This window comes from Lampetra planeri, chromosome 45, assembly GCF_965212315.1.
Source record: "Lampetra planeri chromosome 45, kcLamPlan1.2.h2, whole genome shotgun sequence".
NCBI lineage: Eukaryota > Metazoa > Chordata > Hyperoartia > Petromyzontiformes > Petromyzontidae > Lampetra > Lampetra planeri.
In genome coordinates this window covers 6,395,582-6,412,722 of record NC_136151.1, presented here as the reverse complement: position 1 = coordinate 6,412,722, position 17,141 = coordinate 6,395,582, and the positions used below count along the sequence as shown (strand labels likewise).

General features: G+C 45.9%; 1 protein-coding gene across 1 annotated transcript in view; it reads right to left on the bottom strand.

Moving 5' to 3' along the window:
* LOC144733060 (E3 ubiquitin-protein ligase TRIM11-like) overlaps window positions 1-16,925 on the bottom strand; it is a 98,474-nt gene extending 81,549 nt beyond the window's left edge. Inside the window, exons 1-5 of the mRNA XM_078614797.1 lie at window positions 16,281-16,925; window positions 15,718-15,813; window positions 7,866-8,099; window positions 6,984-7,006; window positions 6,556-6,659 (exon numbers count right to left, since the gene is read on the bottom strand). Of these exons, the coding sequence (XP_078470923.1) occupies window positions 6,556-6,659; window positions 6,984-7,006; window positions 7,866-8,099; window positions 15,718-15,813; window positions 16,281-16,838 (1,015 nt within the window). The 5' untranslated portion in view covers window positions 16,839-16,925. The remainder of the gene's footprint in view (window positions 1-6,555; window positions 6,660-6,983; window positions 7,007-7,865; window positions 8,100-15,717; window positions 15,814-16,280) is intronic.
* Between the last annotated feature and the right edge of the window lie 216 nt (window positions 16,926-17,141).

Genomic DNA, 17,141 nt, shown 5'->3' with positions numbered 1-17,141 from the left:
ACGGAAAAATCGAACTGATTCATCATCCAGTAGAGTCGGCAACACTTCTAAGGCCTCAGCATCGGTCCATCTTGCAGAACGTACCGCCGCCAAGAATCTGCAGGCGAAAGCGCTCCAATCGCCCGCGATGGAGAATTCTTTAACTGTGGTAAGATGGCGACTCCGACTCCTCTTCATGCCGTCCTCCAACGATGGTTCCTCTGGTGGTAAATTCAAAATGGCGTCGGCCCGCGGCGTGGCCAAGATGGCGGTTTCGCGCCGCGGAGCGCGCAAGATGGCGGCTTCGTGCCGCGTGGCTAATGGCGGCGGCAGGGCAGACAACGTGGCGGCCCGTGGACCACCTTCTGCTTCCTCCGTCATCGTCCTTGGCGTGACGAGATGACACAGCTGCGCCAGGACGTCATTGAGTGCCTCCAGTTGCTCCGCCATCTGCTGCCATCGTGGATCAGCGTCCGATGATGTTGGCGGGCCCGCTCCCGCGGCGACATCAACTCCATACCCCGCGCTCGCTTCAGCAGGGCTCTCCTCCACCACCCCAGCAGAATCCATCGTTCGAGGGAGGTCTTCGTCGTCGGACGAAGAAGCCGATGCTTGCGCCGGAATAATTTTCTTTCTTACTTGCTTCGACATGCCGTTCCACTTCTGACACCAGTGTAATAAAAGACTTGACCACGATATCTGGCTTGGTGTCCTTTATTTGGTTCGGTTTCTGTTTCCCACACGGCTGTCCTTTATTTGGTTCCTTCCACACGGTGCCGACTCCGCTGTCGCTCCCGTCACCGCCAACAGCCCCGCTGTTGGTCTCCGTCGCTCCCGTAGCTCCTTAGCAGCCTCGCTGCTGTTACCCTCACGCAGCCCCTCCGGCTGTACTCGCTGCAGCCTCCTCTCTGGGTCACTCCCGTAGACTCTGACAGCCTCGTTGCTGTCTCTCTCTGTCGCTCCCGTAGCTCCTGGCAGCCTCACCGCTGCCTCCCTTACACAGCCTCCCTGGCTGTACTCGCTGCAGCTTCACCCCCTCCAGTAGCCCACTACTGTCTCCGGGTTTGGCCACCGCTGGCCGACGGTGCCACCCCTCCTTGGTTCGCCCTGCGTGGCCTCACCATTTTCCAGTCTCCCACGAACTCCCTTCTCCTTCCGGTTTCACCGCTTAAGGACCTGAACCTTCCTCCCACGTCACATGACTCCACCTCCCCGTGACGTCACATCCGGAAGGTCGCTTACGCCCGCATTACAATAGTGTAGTGATGTACACTCGTGTGTGTGTGAGTGTAGTGATGTACACTCGTGGGTGTGTGTGATAGTGTAGTAATGTACACTCGTGTGTGTGATAGTGTAGTGATGTACACTCGTGTGTGTGTGTGTGTGTGATAGTGTAGTGATGTACACTCGTGTGTGTGTGTGTGATAGTGTAGTGATGTACACTCGTGTGTGTGTGTGTGATAGTGTAGTGATGTACACTCATGTGTGTGTGTGATAGTGTAGTGATGTACACTCGTGTGTGTGTGTGATAGTGTAGTGATGTACACTCGTGTGTGTGTGTGATGGTGTAGTGATGTACACTCGTGTGTGTGTGATAGTGTAGTGATGTACACTCGTGTGTGTGTGATAGTGTAGTGATGTACACTCGTGTGTGTGTGATAGTGTAGTGATGTACACTCGTGTGTGTGTGTGATAGCGTAGTGATGTACACTCGTGTGTGTGATAGTGTAGTGATGTCCACTCGTGTGTGTGATAGTGTAGTGATGTACACTGTGTGTGTGTGATAGTGTAGTGATGTACACTCGTGTGTGTGTGATGGTGTAGTGATGTTCACTGTGTGTGTGATAGTGTAGTGATGTCCACTCGTGTGTGTGATAGTGTAGTGATGTACACTCGTGTGTGTGTGATAGTGTAGTGATGTACACTCGTGTGTGTGTGTGATAGTGTAGTGATGTACACTCGTGTGTGTGATAGTGTAGTGATGTACACTGTGTGTGTGTGATGGTGTAGTGATGTACACTCGTGTGTGATAGTGTAGTGATGTACACTCGTGTGTGTGAGATAGTGTAGTGATGTACACTCGTGTGTGTATGTCATAGTGTAGTGATGTACACTCGTGTGTGTGTGTGTGTGTAATAGTGCAGTGATGTACACTCGTGTGTGTGTGTGTGTGTAATAGTGTAGTGATGTACACTCGTGTGTGTGTGTGTGTGATAGTGTAGTGATGTACACTCGTGTGTGTGTGTGATAGTGTAGTGATGTACACTCGTGTGTGTGTGTGATAGTGTAGTGATGTACACTCGTGTGTGTGTGTGAGATAGTGTAGTGATGTACACTCGTGTGTGTGTGTGTGATAGTGTAGTGATGTACACTCGTGTGTGTGTGATAGTGTAGTGATGTACTCGTGTGTGTGTGTGTGATAGTGTAGTGATGTACACTCGTGTGTGTGATTGTGTAGTGATGTACACTCGTGTGTGTGTGTGTTAGTGTAGTGATGTACACTCGTGTGTGTGTGTAATAGTGTAGTGATGTACACTCGTGTGTGTGTGTGTGATAGTGTAGTGATGTACACTCGTGTGTGTGTGATAGTGTAGTGATGTTCACTCGTGTGTGTGTGTGTGATAGTGTAGTGATGTACACTCGTGTGTGATAGTGTAGTGATGTACACTCGTGTGTGATAGTGTAGTGATGTACACTCGTGTGTGTGATAGTGTAGTGATGTACACTCGTGTGTGTGTGTGATAGTGTAGTGATGTACACTCGTGTGTGTGTGATAGTGTAGTAATGTTCACTCGTGTGTGTGTGATAGTGTAGTGATGTTCACTCGTGTGTGTGTGTGATAGTGTAGTGATGTTCACTCGTGTGTGTGTGTGTGTGATAGTGTAGTGATGTTCACTCGTGTGTGTGTGTGTGTGATAGTGTAGTGATGTACACTCGTGTGTGTGTGTGTGTGATAGTGTAGTGATGTACACTCGTGTGTGTGTGTGTGTGATAGTGTAGTGATGTACACTCGTGTGTGTGTGTGTGATAGTGTAGTGATGTTCACTCGTGTGTGTGTGTGTGTGTGATAGTGTAGTGATGTACACTCGTGTGTGTGTGTGTGTGTGTAATAGTGTAGTGATGTACACTCGTGTGTGTGTGTGTGTAATAGTGTAGTGATGTACACTCGTGTGTGTGTGTAATAGTGTAGTGATGTACACTCGTGTGTGTGTGTGTGATAGTGTAGTGATGTACACTAGTGTGTGTGATAGTGTGGTGATGTACACTCGTGTGTGTGTGTGTGTGTGTGATAGTGTAGTGATGTACACTCTTGTGTGTGTGTGATAGTGTAGTGATGTACACTCGTGTGTGTGTGTGATAGTGTAGTGATGTACACTCGTTTGTGTGATAGTATAGTGATGTACACTCTTGTGTGTGTGTGTGTGATAGTGTAGTGATGTACACTCGTGTGTGTGTGTGATAGTGTAGTGATGTACACTCGTGTGTGTGTGTGTGAGATAGTGTAGTGATGTACACTCGTGTGTGTGTTTGTGATAGTGTAGTGATGTACACTCGTGTGTGTGATAATGTAGTGATGTACACTCGTGTGTGTCACTGTGTGTGTATTAGTGTAGTGATGTACACTCGTGTGTTTGTGATAGTGTAGTGATGTACACTTGTGTGTGTGATAGTGTAGTGATGTACACTCGTGTGTGTGTGTGTGTGATAGTGTAGTGATGTACACTCGTGTGTGTGATAGTGTAGTGATGTACACTCGCGTGTGTGTGTGTGCTAGTGTAGTGATGTACACTCGTGTGTGTGTGTGATAGTGTAGTGATGTACACTGTGTGTGTGATAGTGTAGTGATGTACACTCGTGTGTGTGTGTGTGATAGTGTAGTGATGTACACTCGTGTGTGTGTGTGTGATAGTGTAGTGATGTACACTGTGTGTGTGATAGTGTAGTGATGTACACTCGTGTATGTGTGTGATAGTGTAGTGATGTACACTGTGTGTGTGATAGTGTAGTGATGTACACTCGTGTGTGTGTGTGTGATAGTGTAGTGATGTACACTCGTGTGTGTGTTTGTGATAGTGTAGTGATGTACACTCGTGTGTGTGATAGTGTAGTGATGTACACTCGTGTGTGTGATAGTGTAGTGATGTACACTCGCGTGTGTGTGTGTGTGCTAGTGTAGTGATGTACACTCGTGTGTGTGTGTGTGATAGTGTAGTGATGTACACTGCGTGTGTGATAGTGCAGTGATGTACACTCGTGTGTGTGTGTGTATGATAGTGTAGTGATGTACACTCGTGTGTGCATTTATTTGAATTTATGTATGCATTTTAGTAATACGTTAAGTCTAATTCTTATTTTATACAACCCCCTTAATGTATATTATGCCATATTAAATATAATTTCTTATACTCTGGAACGAATTATTTCCTTTTCCTTTATTTCTTATAGGAAAAATTTGCTTGGTTTACGTCATTTTCGGTATAAGTCCTACCTTCTGGAACGAATTAACGACGCATACCGAGGTACCACTGTAAACTGAACTGGTGGGCTTAAGGGTCCTGTATTTATACTACTTTTTTATAACTGGAAAGTTCTTGAATGTTCTAGAAGTTACTACAAGTTACTACTCAGCACTGAATCTATCTGGAATTCCCATTGAAAATTTGTAAATTTCAAAATATCACTGTCTTGGTCACAAAAGCAAAGTTTGTGGGAAATAATAGCCATTTTGTGTACTTTTGAGGCATACGCAATTAGAAAATAACACTTACTGCCCAGGGACATTTTTTTAATTACACAGTGTAATGAATCTTAATAATATCAGCCATAGCTTGTGTGTGTCAAAGACTCAATGCCGTTGATGCTGAGAGCTTCAGACTTTAACACGGAACCCTAAGAATCCTAACTGTGTCTGAGTCTGTATCACGCTGCCTCAAGCACTAAAAATGAATCCTAAGAATATCAGCCATAGTGTATCTGTGTAAAACACTCACACGCAGAATAGCAATAGCATCCTCACTCAATGATACACACGTGTAGGGTTAATATAGCTCATGTAATACTCCTTTACACTCGTGTGTGTGCTGTATGTGAGCGTAGAGGTATTGCAATACATGGGCAATAGCAATGTATCTGTTTGCACAGTGATGCACGTGGTCACAACGATAGCCTAGTCCGGCTCTGTGAGCCTCGGGTATTTACATAGAACCCCAATAATCCTTAAGGTGCCTTAGTAGGGATATAGCAGCCTCAAGCATTATGAATGAATAATGAGAATCCTTAGGCTGCCTTAGTCTGGATATGAGCCTACATCATTAACAATGAATTCTACGCATCACTACGGTGATGTAGTCTGGCTCGAGTCTGATGATGACATCCATTACAGAGAAGACTTATACTCGTAGGTTCATCTGCTACAATGGTTACTTTGGCCAACAGCATCCTTACTGGATAATACACGCGTGTAATATCAATGGAGCTTATGTAATAGTGAAATACACTCGTGTGTGTGCTATATATTATTGTCTAATGAATACATTACAGTCATAAAGTTGATGTTTGCACGTGCAGTGTAGTGATAGACAAGGTTGACCAAGATTATGCCTTAGTCTCGCTCTGTGAGCCTCAGCCATGAACTGGGGAACATAAGGATCCTAAAAATGCCTTAGTTTGACTGAGCATCAAGCTGTTGACATGAAGCCTAAACATCTTCAACGTGTCTTAGTCTGGATGTATGATCCTTGGGCATTACCAATCAACCCTAAGTTTATATAATCCATAATAGAGGTTTTTTGGGGTTAGATCGCGTAAATATATAAATGCGTCGTTAAACCCGCCAACACCCGACACAGACAACTAGTAAGGGTTGTCACGTAAACAGAACGTGCCAATTCGTCACTAGTACAGCACGCCGGTGTGTTGGAGAGCCAAGCCACAACATTATTAAAATTTATATTGATGTAGTTATAAAAGCTATTTCACCATATGAATTCTGCAGGCCGATTTTGTGTCCGCAGTGCTGATGGTTACAGGATGTACCCGGTACTCGTTTAAGCCAAGGGTTCATCTGGGAGAGGCTCAGAATTGGTTCTGAATCCACTCACCATTGATGATAGCCATGGCCGTGAGTCACGTGTAGGTGACCATGTTTGTAGCTCAGTGCTCAGAGCATCCCATCATCATTGCACATCCATACTCACTCTCGCTCATGTAGACATTCGCACACAAACAGACAAACAGGCTGGAGGGGCAAGTATTGTTAGCGAGTGGCACTTTAAGGCCGGTATGGAACACGAGGGGGTGGGTGGCCAGCACCACGTCAGGCCGCCTTTGTCTCCCTAGTGGCGGTTTTAACACACTACACCAGGTAGTCATGAGGCTGAGTCGACCTAGGGGAGGACCATGACCGGTTTAGAAAATCGTCACTGGTGTGGGCTGTGAACGGGAATGGAATTTGTGTCGCTAGGTTCATATTGTAGCATGCTAACCTCTATGCCACCGCTCCGCAACATACACACAAGACACAATTACATGTACAATAACAGACATGCACACTTGTCAAGAGTCCGTGGAACTCACACATGAATGCCAGCAGGTTGACCACAGCTCCCTGCAGGGCGCTGATCGTGGCGATGTCTTCTTCGTCGAGAAATGAGGGTGGAGCTCCCTTTTGAGCGTCTCTCCTGTGAGACCAGAACCAGCAGTGACACACACAGCCCGTGTCTTACACAGCATCATTACACACAGCATCATCATTCACAGCATCATCACGCACGGCATCATCACACACGGCAACATTGCGCACAGCATCACAGCACACAACCCTTGTCTTACACAGCATCATTTCACACAGCATCATGCCACACATCATCACACAACATAACACAACATCATCACACAGCATGATCATCATACATCATCATCATCACACATTATCATCACACAGCCCATATTCCACACAAGGCGTCACTCCGTGTGTTTATTTGTGCGAGTTCATGAGTCCATACCGGTTTGTCTCTTCCAGGTGAACCTGCAGGAGTCAGACACAGGGGGCGCGAGTCAGTTCACCTCCAGCTACGTTAACCAGACGATGATTGGTAGACGCGATGAGCTGGGCTGCGCTAATCCATTTGCATATCCCAGTGTCGTTCGTTGTAATCAAGACAAAGCCATGGACTCGTTATGACTCAATTATTCTCATCAGCAAGGTGTGGCCTCTAAAATTGTTGCCACTTGGTGTCCGATATTATGGCAAGGTGTCTGTGGCACTTGACATCGAGTTGCAGTGATTGTGAACCAACATTTAAAATAATGATCCACTGCGAGAGTGAATTACACCTAGAGTGTTACGTTGCCAAAGTCCATAGTTTAGCAGGGTTAACATTTGTTGAGGCAGGCAATTTCAGGATTGGTTTAAACTTTCTAAGACTCATAAGATGTCAGTGCTGAAATATAACTCATTCTGGCTTTCCTGATGTTAAAATCCCTTTCCGTTATCAGCATTACTAATGGTTGGTATACATTTGGTAAAATTTATCATTTCAATTTAGTGTCAAGTGGCCTCAATCTGATGTAAATTAGAGGTTGATGAGGTTACAATTTTTTATGCCAATGCCTGCATAGATTACCAACCAATTAACTCAAGGGATTTGTGTGTTAATCGTATATTTATTCTTTTGAAATTCAGCGGTAGTTCATATTTTTATTACAATATACAAAGTTGGTGAACTTGACTCTACATTTACTTTCAGAACCCATGGGCTATATGTTGTCTTGACAATGGAAGTGGCGTTATCTTGTGTTTTGTGTTGCAACGCATCTGCCAAGTTTACAAACGCAACGAATATACGTGAACTGGGGCACTCGCCCTGGCTCCGTGAGTGCTCTACCTGCAGGAACGTGAGCGAGTCCCTCTCCTCCTGCAGAGCGCGCAGGCGTGTGGCTGCTGCCTGGAGCTCGCTGATCTCGTGCTCGTAATGAGCAATGTTCTCCTCGATCTGGGACAGCAGCTCGTGCCCCTTCACATCCACGTGATCCAGAGCCGCCCTCTCGTCCTCATCCAGCATCGTCCTCATGCGGGTGAACTCGCCTGAGATGCCAGCCTTGGTCTGGAGCATGGAATCCTGCAAAGGGCGTGTGATGGATTCTATAAATTAATATTCCATGCTGCTAAGACCAAAGTCACATTGTTTTCCAGTTTCTCGAAACCTATTTTTCCCTGCTGCCACATTATGTCTTTGGACTCGCATCTCATTGAACAGGTCGATAACTTCAGGTATCTAGGTGTTATCTTGCCCGTCACATTGATAACATCGCCAGTAAGATTTAATAAACAAAATCCTCTATATAAATAGACATTGTCTCACCTCGGCTCCATCTTCATGTAGTCCAAGCTGCCATCCTCCCCATCGTTGACTCCTGTGAAATCATTGACCGCCTAGCCTCTTGTTCCATTATACCACCTGGCTGCCCACTTTGACCTTGATGCCTCCATATCAACACATTATTGCAACCTCTGTATCACCTCCAATTTATCTCCCCTGGATATGTTTAGAGACCACCACAGGGCTGTCTTCATCTTAAGATTCCTTTAAAACAAATCCGCCAAGTATGTAAGGACCTCCTAACTCTGCAAATTCCCAGTCGCAACCTCAATAAGTACCTCCCTGTTCTCTCTAAAATTACCAGAAATTAAAACTAGGTTTTGCGACGCGTCCTTCCACGCTGCTGTTACTACCCCACGTTACTGGCGTGTCCTTGCCTCAGCCTAGGCTGGGCTCCCTCCCCTGCTTCCAACACGATTAGAGGGCTGCGTAATGATTGAGATATGAACCAGTGCTGGACTCTACCTTCACAAACCTGCACTGACCCATGCAACTAAGTATGGCCAACTAGCCTCAATGATCAACACGATGTTGTGGAACCTTCGTCCAGAAGTGTATTGGTGAGGATCTGTAAATTATTTACCAAAACAGATAAGCACATGTTCTTGGTTCTTTCGGTAAAGATAAGCACATGATTCACCTTCTGCATAGATTAGTCATTAAACGTATTTTGTACACAATCTATTTGCCCCATGGCCTTTTGGGACCGAATTATTTTATCAGTACTGGCAGACCTCGCTAAACGCTCAGTATGCTTCCTGAAGAAGTGAGTGCTTATCGAATCAGCGCAAAAATGGGTTATTATACTATTGTATATATCAGGATGTGTTCCCGTCAGCGTTATTGCTTTCGGATGACCAATATATATTAGGGCTTCATTGGAGTATAGGTAAAAGCACCAATAATACAGATGGTAAAAATTATTTAATGAATAAAAAATAATTATAATAACCTCATTAAGTATGACATGCTGTGCATAATACTGTACTCCTCCTACCATGGCAGTGAGTTCTCACCTCGCTAATATAAAAAAAAACAATGGATTGTTTTTTTTATAAAAATCGTAATAGAATCATGGGGGGTGGGGTTCTGGTTGGCTCAGCATGCGTCGCTCTCATTGGCTGAGCGAGTGATTAGGGGTTGGGTACGTTTCCTAAGCCAGCACTGCTGCGTGTTCTCACTCGTAAGAGCTTTATACGATACCAGCTGTACCTGGTGAAACATTCACCGATGTAGCAGATCTTTATTAAACAGTCACGCATTTTTGTTACTCATATTTTTCAACAAAGATTGATATAAATACACAATTGCCATATTCTGGGTTTTTTTTCCGACACTAAATTAAGTGAATCACACGATATGACTCTTGATCGAGCTAGATATAACTGTATACTCTTTGGTTTTTTCGGTAAAGTCACGTAGGTAAAAAATAAAAAGAAATTAAATCACGACGTTTCGGAGGCAACACAAGCTTCCGTCTTCAGGTGGCACCATCACAGCAAAATTACTGTATCACTTCACTTGATACAGTAATTTTGCTGTGACGTTGCCACCTGAAGACGGAAGCTTGTGCTGCCTCCAAAACGTCGTGATTTAATTTATTTTAATTTTATTTTTTACCTACGTGACTTTATCGACAAAGCCAAAGAGTATGGACCCTTTCAGTCACGAAAACTTCAAATCTAGAAAAGATAGAATTGTCCTTGACTAAAAACAGACTTAGGTAAGTAAATGCATTTTTTATCAAACGTTTGACATTGTGACTTATTGATTGTAAATAAAAAAGCCAATCCTATGGGGAATTGTTAGCGTATGAAACTGAATGTTAATTTCGTGTCTAATGGAATAAGTATCCTGTCAGAGGTTGCTCCACCGATCATTTTTGCTTCGATTATGCAAGTTTGTATTTGAGTAAGAGTAAGTCTTGTACCATTAAGTAGTCCTCACAATGACATTAATTTTCTAAGGAGCATGATAACGGCTCCTACTTTAAGTTTCAGTTCATGAGGAGGCATTCCGGTTGGAGTAAGACTTTAACAATTCTTCCGGGATTGCAAGTTGATCAGCAGTATCATCACTCACAATAGTATCCACGCACTAGAAAAGCACTCAGCTCCATTGTTGCGATAAAAAAGTCTGCATTTGTAACATTCAGTATTGCGCTTCATTTAAGCTGTTCAGGAGTAAATCGTAGAAAAGTAAATGTCACCGTATAGTTGCGCAAATGTATCTTGATTTTCTGGATAGCGGTGTGAGGATAATGTTGCTGTATCGTCTGTTTTTCCATCAACAACGTCCAGAAGCTATTCCACAAGTTCCATTTCACTTTCCAGAGCTCGCAAATTCTGTTTCAGCTTCAGCACCTGTAATTCTCCCCAGAAACGATGCTTCTTTATACAACTTGCAACAGTAAGAGGCCGTGAACCACGTAAAGTAACTGGTAGGACGTGCCTCCATATGATTTACATTTTACTGTTCGATCATCCAATAATATATCAACAGCCTGACATACGTGTGTGCTTCATCTCAGACAATTCGTTTCTATTGAACTATATTTGTGGCTTCGTGTTTGGCTTTATATTGCAAGTCAATGTTGCAGTTATTTTCAAAGGGATTTTAGAGACTGAATGAGCAGATCAGCCTCCAGCTAATAGTTTTGCTGGTATTCCTGTTGACGTAACTGGTGTTGCTATATCCCCTTTACCTCTAATAGTAGAGTGCCATAGTGCTGACTCTTGTACAGCAGCTGCAACTGTAAGTGGGCCGTTAGCACACACGCCATTGAGCATATATGTGTAGGACTTGAGTTATAGTGCGCCACATATTCTCTTCCACTGTTGCTATGCGAGCGAGCAGAGTACAGTGGGGGGTATGTGAGGACAGGGTTGTTGTTGTGGGATTAGGTGAGGGGGTCGTTAAGTGTTGAGACAGGTGTTCGGGGTAGCCGGGGGGACACAGGCCAGCGATTGGCTAAGAGGGTAATTGGGTATTAGCTGGCATCGCGCTGGCGGCAAAAACAAGGTCACGTGAGACCGGGGGCCAGGGGGCGAGTAATAAGCGGGGGGTTGAGATAATTAATGGGGATTAATTGGTATGGGGATATAAACCACAACGCGACAGCGAGAGGGGGTCTTCTGGTCGGCGTCTTGGATGGAGCTGCAGCGACGGTGCCCAGGGAATCGCAGAGCAGGCGGTGACGGTAGTAGAGCAGAGAAAGAGTGGGTTAGCAGCGACAGACGGAGTGGAGATAGAGAGACAGTGATAGCGAGAACGCAGTGTGCGAACAGGGGTAGCCATGCATCTGAAGGATGCAGTGTAGAATAGCAGTAGAGTCGACAGACCTAGCGAGAGAGACGCGGAGGAGACGCGGCGCGGCGAGAGAGAGACGCGGAGGAGACGCGGCGCGGCGAGAGAGAGACGCGGAGAGACGCGGAGCGGAGTGAGGGCACGGAGCGACGCGGAGCGGAGTGAGGGCACGGAGAGACGCGGAGCGGTGGCGCGGTGGAGGTGGACTCTTAAGCGGAAAATAAAGAGAACAGAAAGACAGCCGAGTACGAGTCCTACATATGCGTGTGTGCCGGTAGGGTGGAGGAACTGGGGCAAGGGTCACGGTAGACCTCGTGGGGAAGCCCCAAGAACCCTCTGGTGGGTTCGAGAAGGGAGGCGTGGCTAGGGCGGAGCCAAGCCGCGCTGAGGGGAATATAAGCAGCAGAGAGCGAGAGCTCCAGGATGCCGGTTCTGGGAGTGGACTCGTCTCTTCGTCGTCGCTACCGCCTTCACTTGGGCATTGCGCGGCCGGACAGTAGTTTGCTGTCTCGATCGACGCCATCGGTGCAATGCGGCAGGGTCGTGTCTGGGCCGGGTCATGCGGCAGCATGGTCGTGAGAGAGGGAGCCGGAGTTGGTGGCATGAACACAACAACAATAAAAGGGGAGGACGGTGCCTCTTGCGACTACCCCGTCTCTGACTGAGTGTGTGCGACGCATGCCACCCGCACACACACACAAGCCTCCAACAAGAAGGAAGAAGAGACCTATGACACTACACTTCGAAAGAGTGATAGATGCCATTCAGGAAAATAGCACGGGTAATATATATATGCAAGGAGACAGAATAAAGATTCGTGGACGACATAGATCTAATGGAAAATAAGATGCATAGTCCTGCAGAAAAGTGTTCATACGCTCAATAAGTTAGGAAAGGATGCAAGACTGAGGATTAACGTGGAAAAGAAAAGGCAAAGACAGTGGTGTTCTGAAGGGATACATTGAGAAAGAAGCAATAATACAAAGCAGCAAGATTGTGAATGTAAAGGAACTTGTATTCCTTGGGACATCTACTGACATGGGACAATGACTACACTAAAGACGCAATAAGAGCGAGAATCGCAAAGGCAAAATGATTAATGGCAGGATTTAATAACATCTGGAGAAGCAAGAAAATCAGCTACAAGAACAAACTGAACATCATAAGAACATGTGTGTTCAATACAGCTTTGTATGCTTGCGAGACTTGGACATTAACAAATATTGACAGACATAAGATATTGGTACTCGAAATGTATTGCTATAGAAGGATACTGCATCTAAGCTGAACCCAAAGAGTGACCAATGTAGAAGTAAGAAAAATATGGCACACAGAAGAAGACCTGATGATGCAGCAATGATAAGGAAACTGGCACTACACATATGTAGTATGGAAAACAACAGGCAAATGAAAACTATTTTGTTGTTCAGAAATATGGAAGGAACCGGAAAGAGAGTTAGACCTCACAGAGAATGGATTGACATTAAAGATTGGTACCAGAAAGATGTGGCACTACTAGAGCATATTGATAAGACAGAGAGAGGAAAGTGGAAACCAATGACGACATGGACAGTAGACACCTACTACGGGCTATCTGCCCATGAATCGTCATGATGATGTTCACCAGGCAGGGCAGTGGTGGTGTGGTGGTCATCAAACTGTGTGGTGAGTCATTTATGAATGGGTGCTGGGCTGTCTTCACCAACCCACATTGACCAGCACGGTAATGTATTGTTAAGCAATCTGCTAGCATGAAGGTTGTGGCAAGGCCTCAATGTTACACTGGTTTAACAAAGGGTATAATTTATCCATAAGAGTGCTTTTTAGTGCATGTGTAGTGTAATAGTGCCGGCTGGTGGACAGCGGCGGAAACTGAGGTGGACAAACAGTACACACGCCGATGAGGGTGTGCACGGTGTGTTGGCAGAGAGAAAGAACTCAGGCAAGGGTCATGGAGGACCCCATCTGGACGCCCCTGGAACCTGCTAGCAGGTTTGAGAAGGGAGGTGCGGTCAGGGCGGAGCCAGGCCGCTCTGAGAACATAAAAGGAGCCGAGAGTGGGGTCTCGGGGCTGCCGGTTCTGGGAGTGGTCTCGTTGTTGCTGTCAATTCGTTGCCGTCATCACTGCCGTCTTCACTAGATATTGCGCTGCTAAAAGTTGTTGGCTCAATCGGCATGGTCAGTGTTTGACCGTTAGTGTTGTGTACAGGGTAGGCTAAGCAACTGTGGAGAGTGTGTGGACAAAACTGTGGAAGTTGATAAACAAAAGGTGCCTCCTACAAACCTTGTCTCCGAATCATTGAAACTACAAATGCACAATGTACATACATGATATATATCTTGTGTGTTGATTAACTGTGAATAACCCAACCAATAGTAGATATCAATTGTAATTTATATAAATACACGAACCCCTCCCCCATCCCCTGGTCTCCGAACCTGATTGGCTCACAAGTGATGACATCGCATTTATTTCTTTATTTAAGAACAATTCTCGCTGTGGCCTGATGAAGCTGGTTGCAATTACCGGTGAAATGTCATACTCAAATTGTAAATGTTGTGGGTTTCCTCTCCAACACACCGGTTTGCTGAACTAGTAATATCTAATTGGCATGTTTTGTTTATGTGACAAACCTTACCAATTGGCTGTGTTGGGTGGTGGTGGGTTTAATGACACATTCATATTGTCACGATCTAACTCCAAAAAAAACTCTAATTTGGATAATAATAGTCGCAAAAGCCTAAGTGTTAACCTGGTGTAAATTATTATTACCATCACAAGGTGACTTGATGGAGGATATAAATCAATCTTTAGCAGGCCGGGGTGTAGCAATGCTCATGACACATTGCCAGGCAACTCTGTCCTGGGTTCCACACCATGCTGAGTGCAGGCCGCCTAGATTACGATGCCTGAGATCGGCCTCAATCGTGCGCGTTCAGGTCAGCCTCGGCCTGCCCCTGGGCCACCTCCAATCCTGAGTAAGGCCATCAATGATTGCACACAGTGCTCTGGTGGGATCATCCAATGCGTCAGCCCTGCAATGTGTCCACAGAGCCAGATCCTTCTGGCTGTGACTGCTTCAGACAGCAACTGGCATGCTGTTCATCGATGGACTCCGGTATTTGAGATACATTCGCAGTGAATGTGAAGTCTCCGTCGCAAGCAACACTGGTCAAAGGCGTCCAGTTCTCTATATGAGGATATGCCCTATTCTAGGTCATATATTTAGTTAGAATGTAAATCCATGCAGTTGATAACAAATAGGCTCAAACCCATTCCTTGCAGAAATGTTAAAAGTATACGCAATTGCATCATTATCGGATGCCTTATACCAGGAGTGGGGAACATTTTTTCTGCCAAGGGCCATTGGACATTTATAACATCATTCGCCGGCCATGCAAAAGTATCAACTTAAAGATTATCCCGTTATATTTGGTCAAAACATTTAATTAACTCACCCCTAATGTGATGGCTGCAACTGCCAAATGATTTCGCGAGTTTTATGCGGCCCGCGGGCCGGACGTTCCCCACCCCTGCCTTATATGCACAACACCAAGATTCAGTCATTAATACATCACAATGAATGCAAACTGAAATGCAAGTAAAACAAGTTTTAACATTCCATTACGTATGAATTGTCTATTGTATACTTGGGTGTGTGATGAAACAGTTTTCCCTGCGTTCCCTGTCATATATCTTCAAGTCAACTCTTGTGTTCTAGAATTAAAGAGCTAAGATTTTCTATGAAATTTTATCACAATCTTTACTTCTTTTAAGTGTTAGTTTTTACTCCAATGCACTTTTATTTTATCAAACCCATAAAAAGTCATTCGAGTTATCCCGTATACAGCTTTGCAGTGGTACTAAAAATAAACGTGTGTTATAAACGTTGCATTTTTAAATCCACATTCAAGCAGCAATATAAATAATGTATTGCTATTTCCAATGATACTGAAGGCTCACTTGAATCTAAGGAGTTGTCCTCATAGAGAGAGTCACAGACTTTACGCAGGGTGGAGGCAACGAGGTCACAGAGCCCAGACGTCGTACCTGCACGTCTTTGCGAGTGGCCTTCATCTGTCCCACAGATGCCTCCGCTTTCTTCCTCTTCTCATCCACCGCTCGCGTCTCTTCTCCGACTCTACTCTGTAAGAGACGAAGTCACCAGAGGAGACTCCACTCCTTGAGCGGCTCCCTCTCAGCCCCACTCCACACAGAGCCCTCCACAGTGACAGCTCTAGAATTGCCCACCAGAAGAGTGCCACAAAAGTCAGCCTGGACTGACTTAACAGTCTGTAAGCAAGAAGGCACAATGAAGAGAGAATAATAACTTCATGTTTTCTTTAATGCGATGTGGAAGTTGCGAATTTGTCAGCTCGTGTCCAGGTGTTGTAGAGGCCACAGCAGGGGACAGGGACATGATCGTTCAACACAATGGCTCTTCACTTCACGAGCAACTTCCAAACACGGCCTTCCTTCAGCACGCCTCACTCAAAAAGCCTCGACCCACCATCCTCCTCCTGCACTCAAAACTCCTGTCCCTTCCTTTCCCTGCCAACACCGAATGGCTACCTTGAACTGAAGCGATCCCATTCTCACACAGAGGTACTCACCTTCCGTGTCTCATGCTCATCCTCCAGTGTGTCGACATCATGCCCTCTATGTTCTCCGGTAATGGTACAGGCAATGCACACCAGGCTCGCGTCCTGCTTGCAGTAGAATTTGAGCTCCTCTTTGTGCTTCTTGCATCTTCTTTCCTCCAGGCTGACAATGGGAGCTACTAGGACATGGTCCTTCAACTTGGGGTTAATCATGTGAGGCTTCAGGTGGGACTCACACAGGGACATCTCACACCTGAGGCAGGTCTTCACTGCAGGAGTCTCCCCATCACCACAGCCGTCACAGAAGACAACTCCGGCCATCCTCTTTCCAACTCTGAGCTGGTCCACCAGGTTGGCGAGCGCCACGTTCCTCTTCATCTGGGGCCGCTCAGGGAAGGCCGCTCGGCACTGCGGGCAGCTGAAGCTGCTCGCTCTCTCCCAGACACCGTCCAGACACCGGAGGCAGAACGAGTGTCCGCAGCTCAGCGTGGAGGGGCAGTCAAACGTGCGCAGGCAGATGGGGCAGCTCAGCTCACTGTCTACACAATCACTGGGAGACGCGCTCGCCATGGCCCATGGCTTCACTCGGACTCAGTCGCTCGCCGCGGCTCACAGAGGGAGCTATCTCAGCAGCAGCTCACACAGCGGAGACGAACAAGGAAATGAACCGACTTCACCTGCAGTTAAGTTATAAATACCTCGAGACACGCCCTGGAATGTTCCACACGGCGGCTGGGCTCACCTGTGTAGACGTGGCGTTACAGTCACGCACTGTGTAATAGCTAAAACTGACTTTTGTGTTTAGTTTGTTGTCCTTCCCCTGCACTTCCAATTATCACGGTTGGCTACGTACGGTGTGGAAGAAGTCCAACA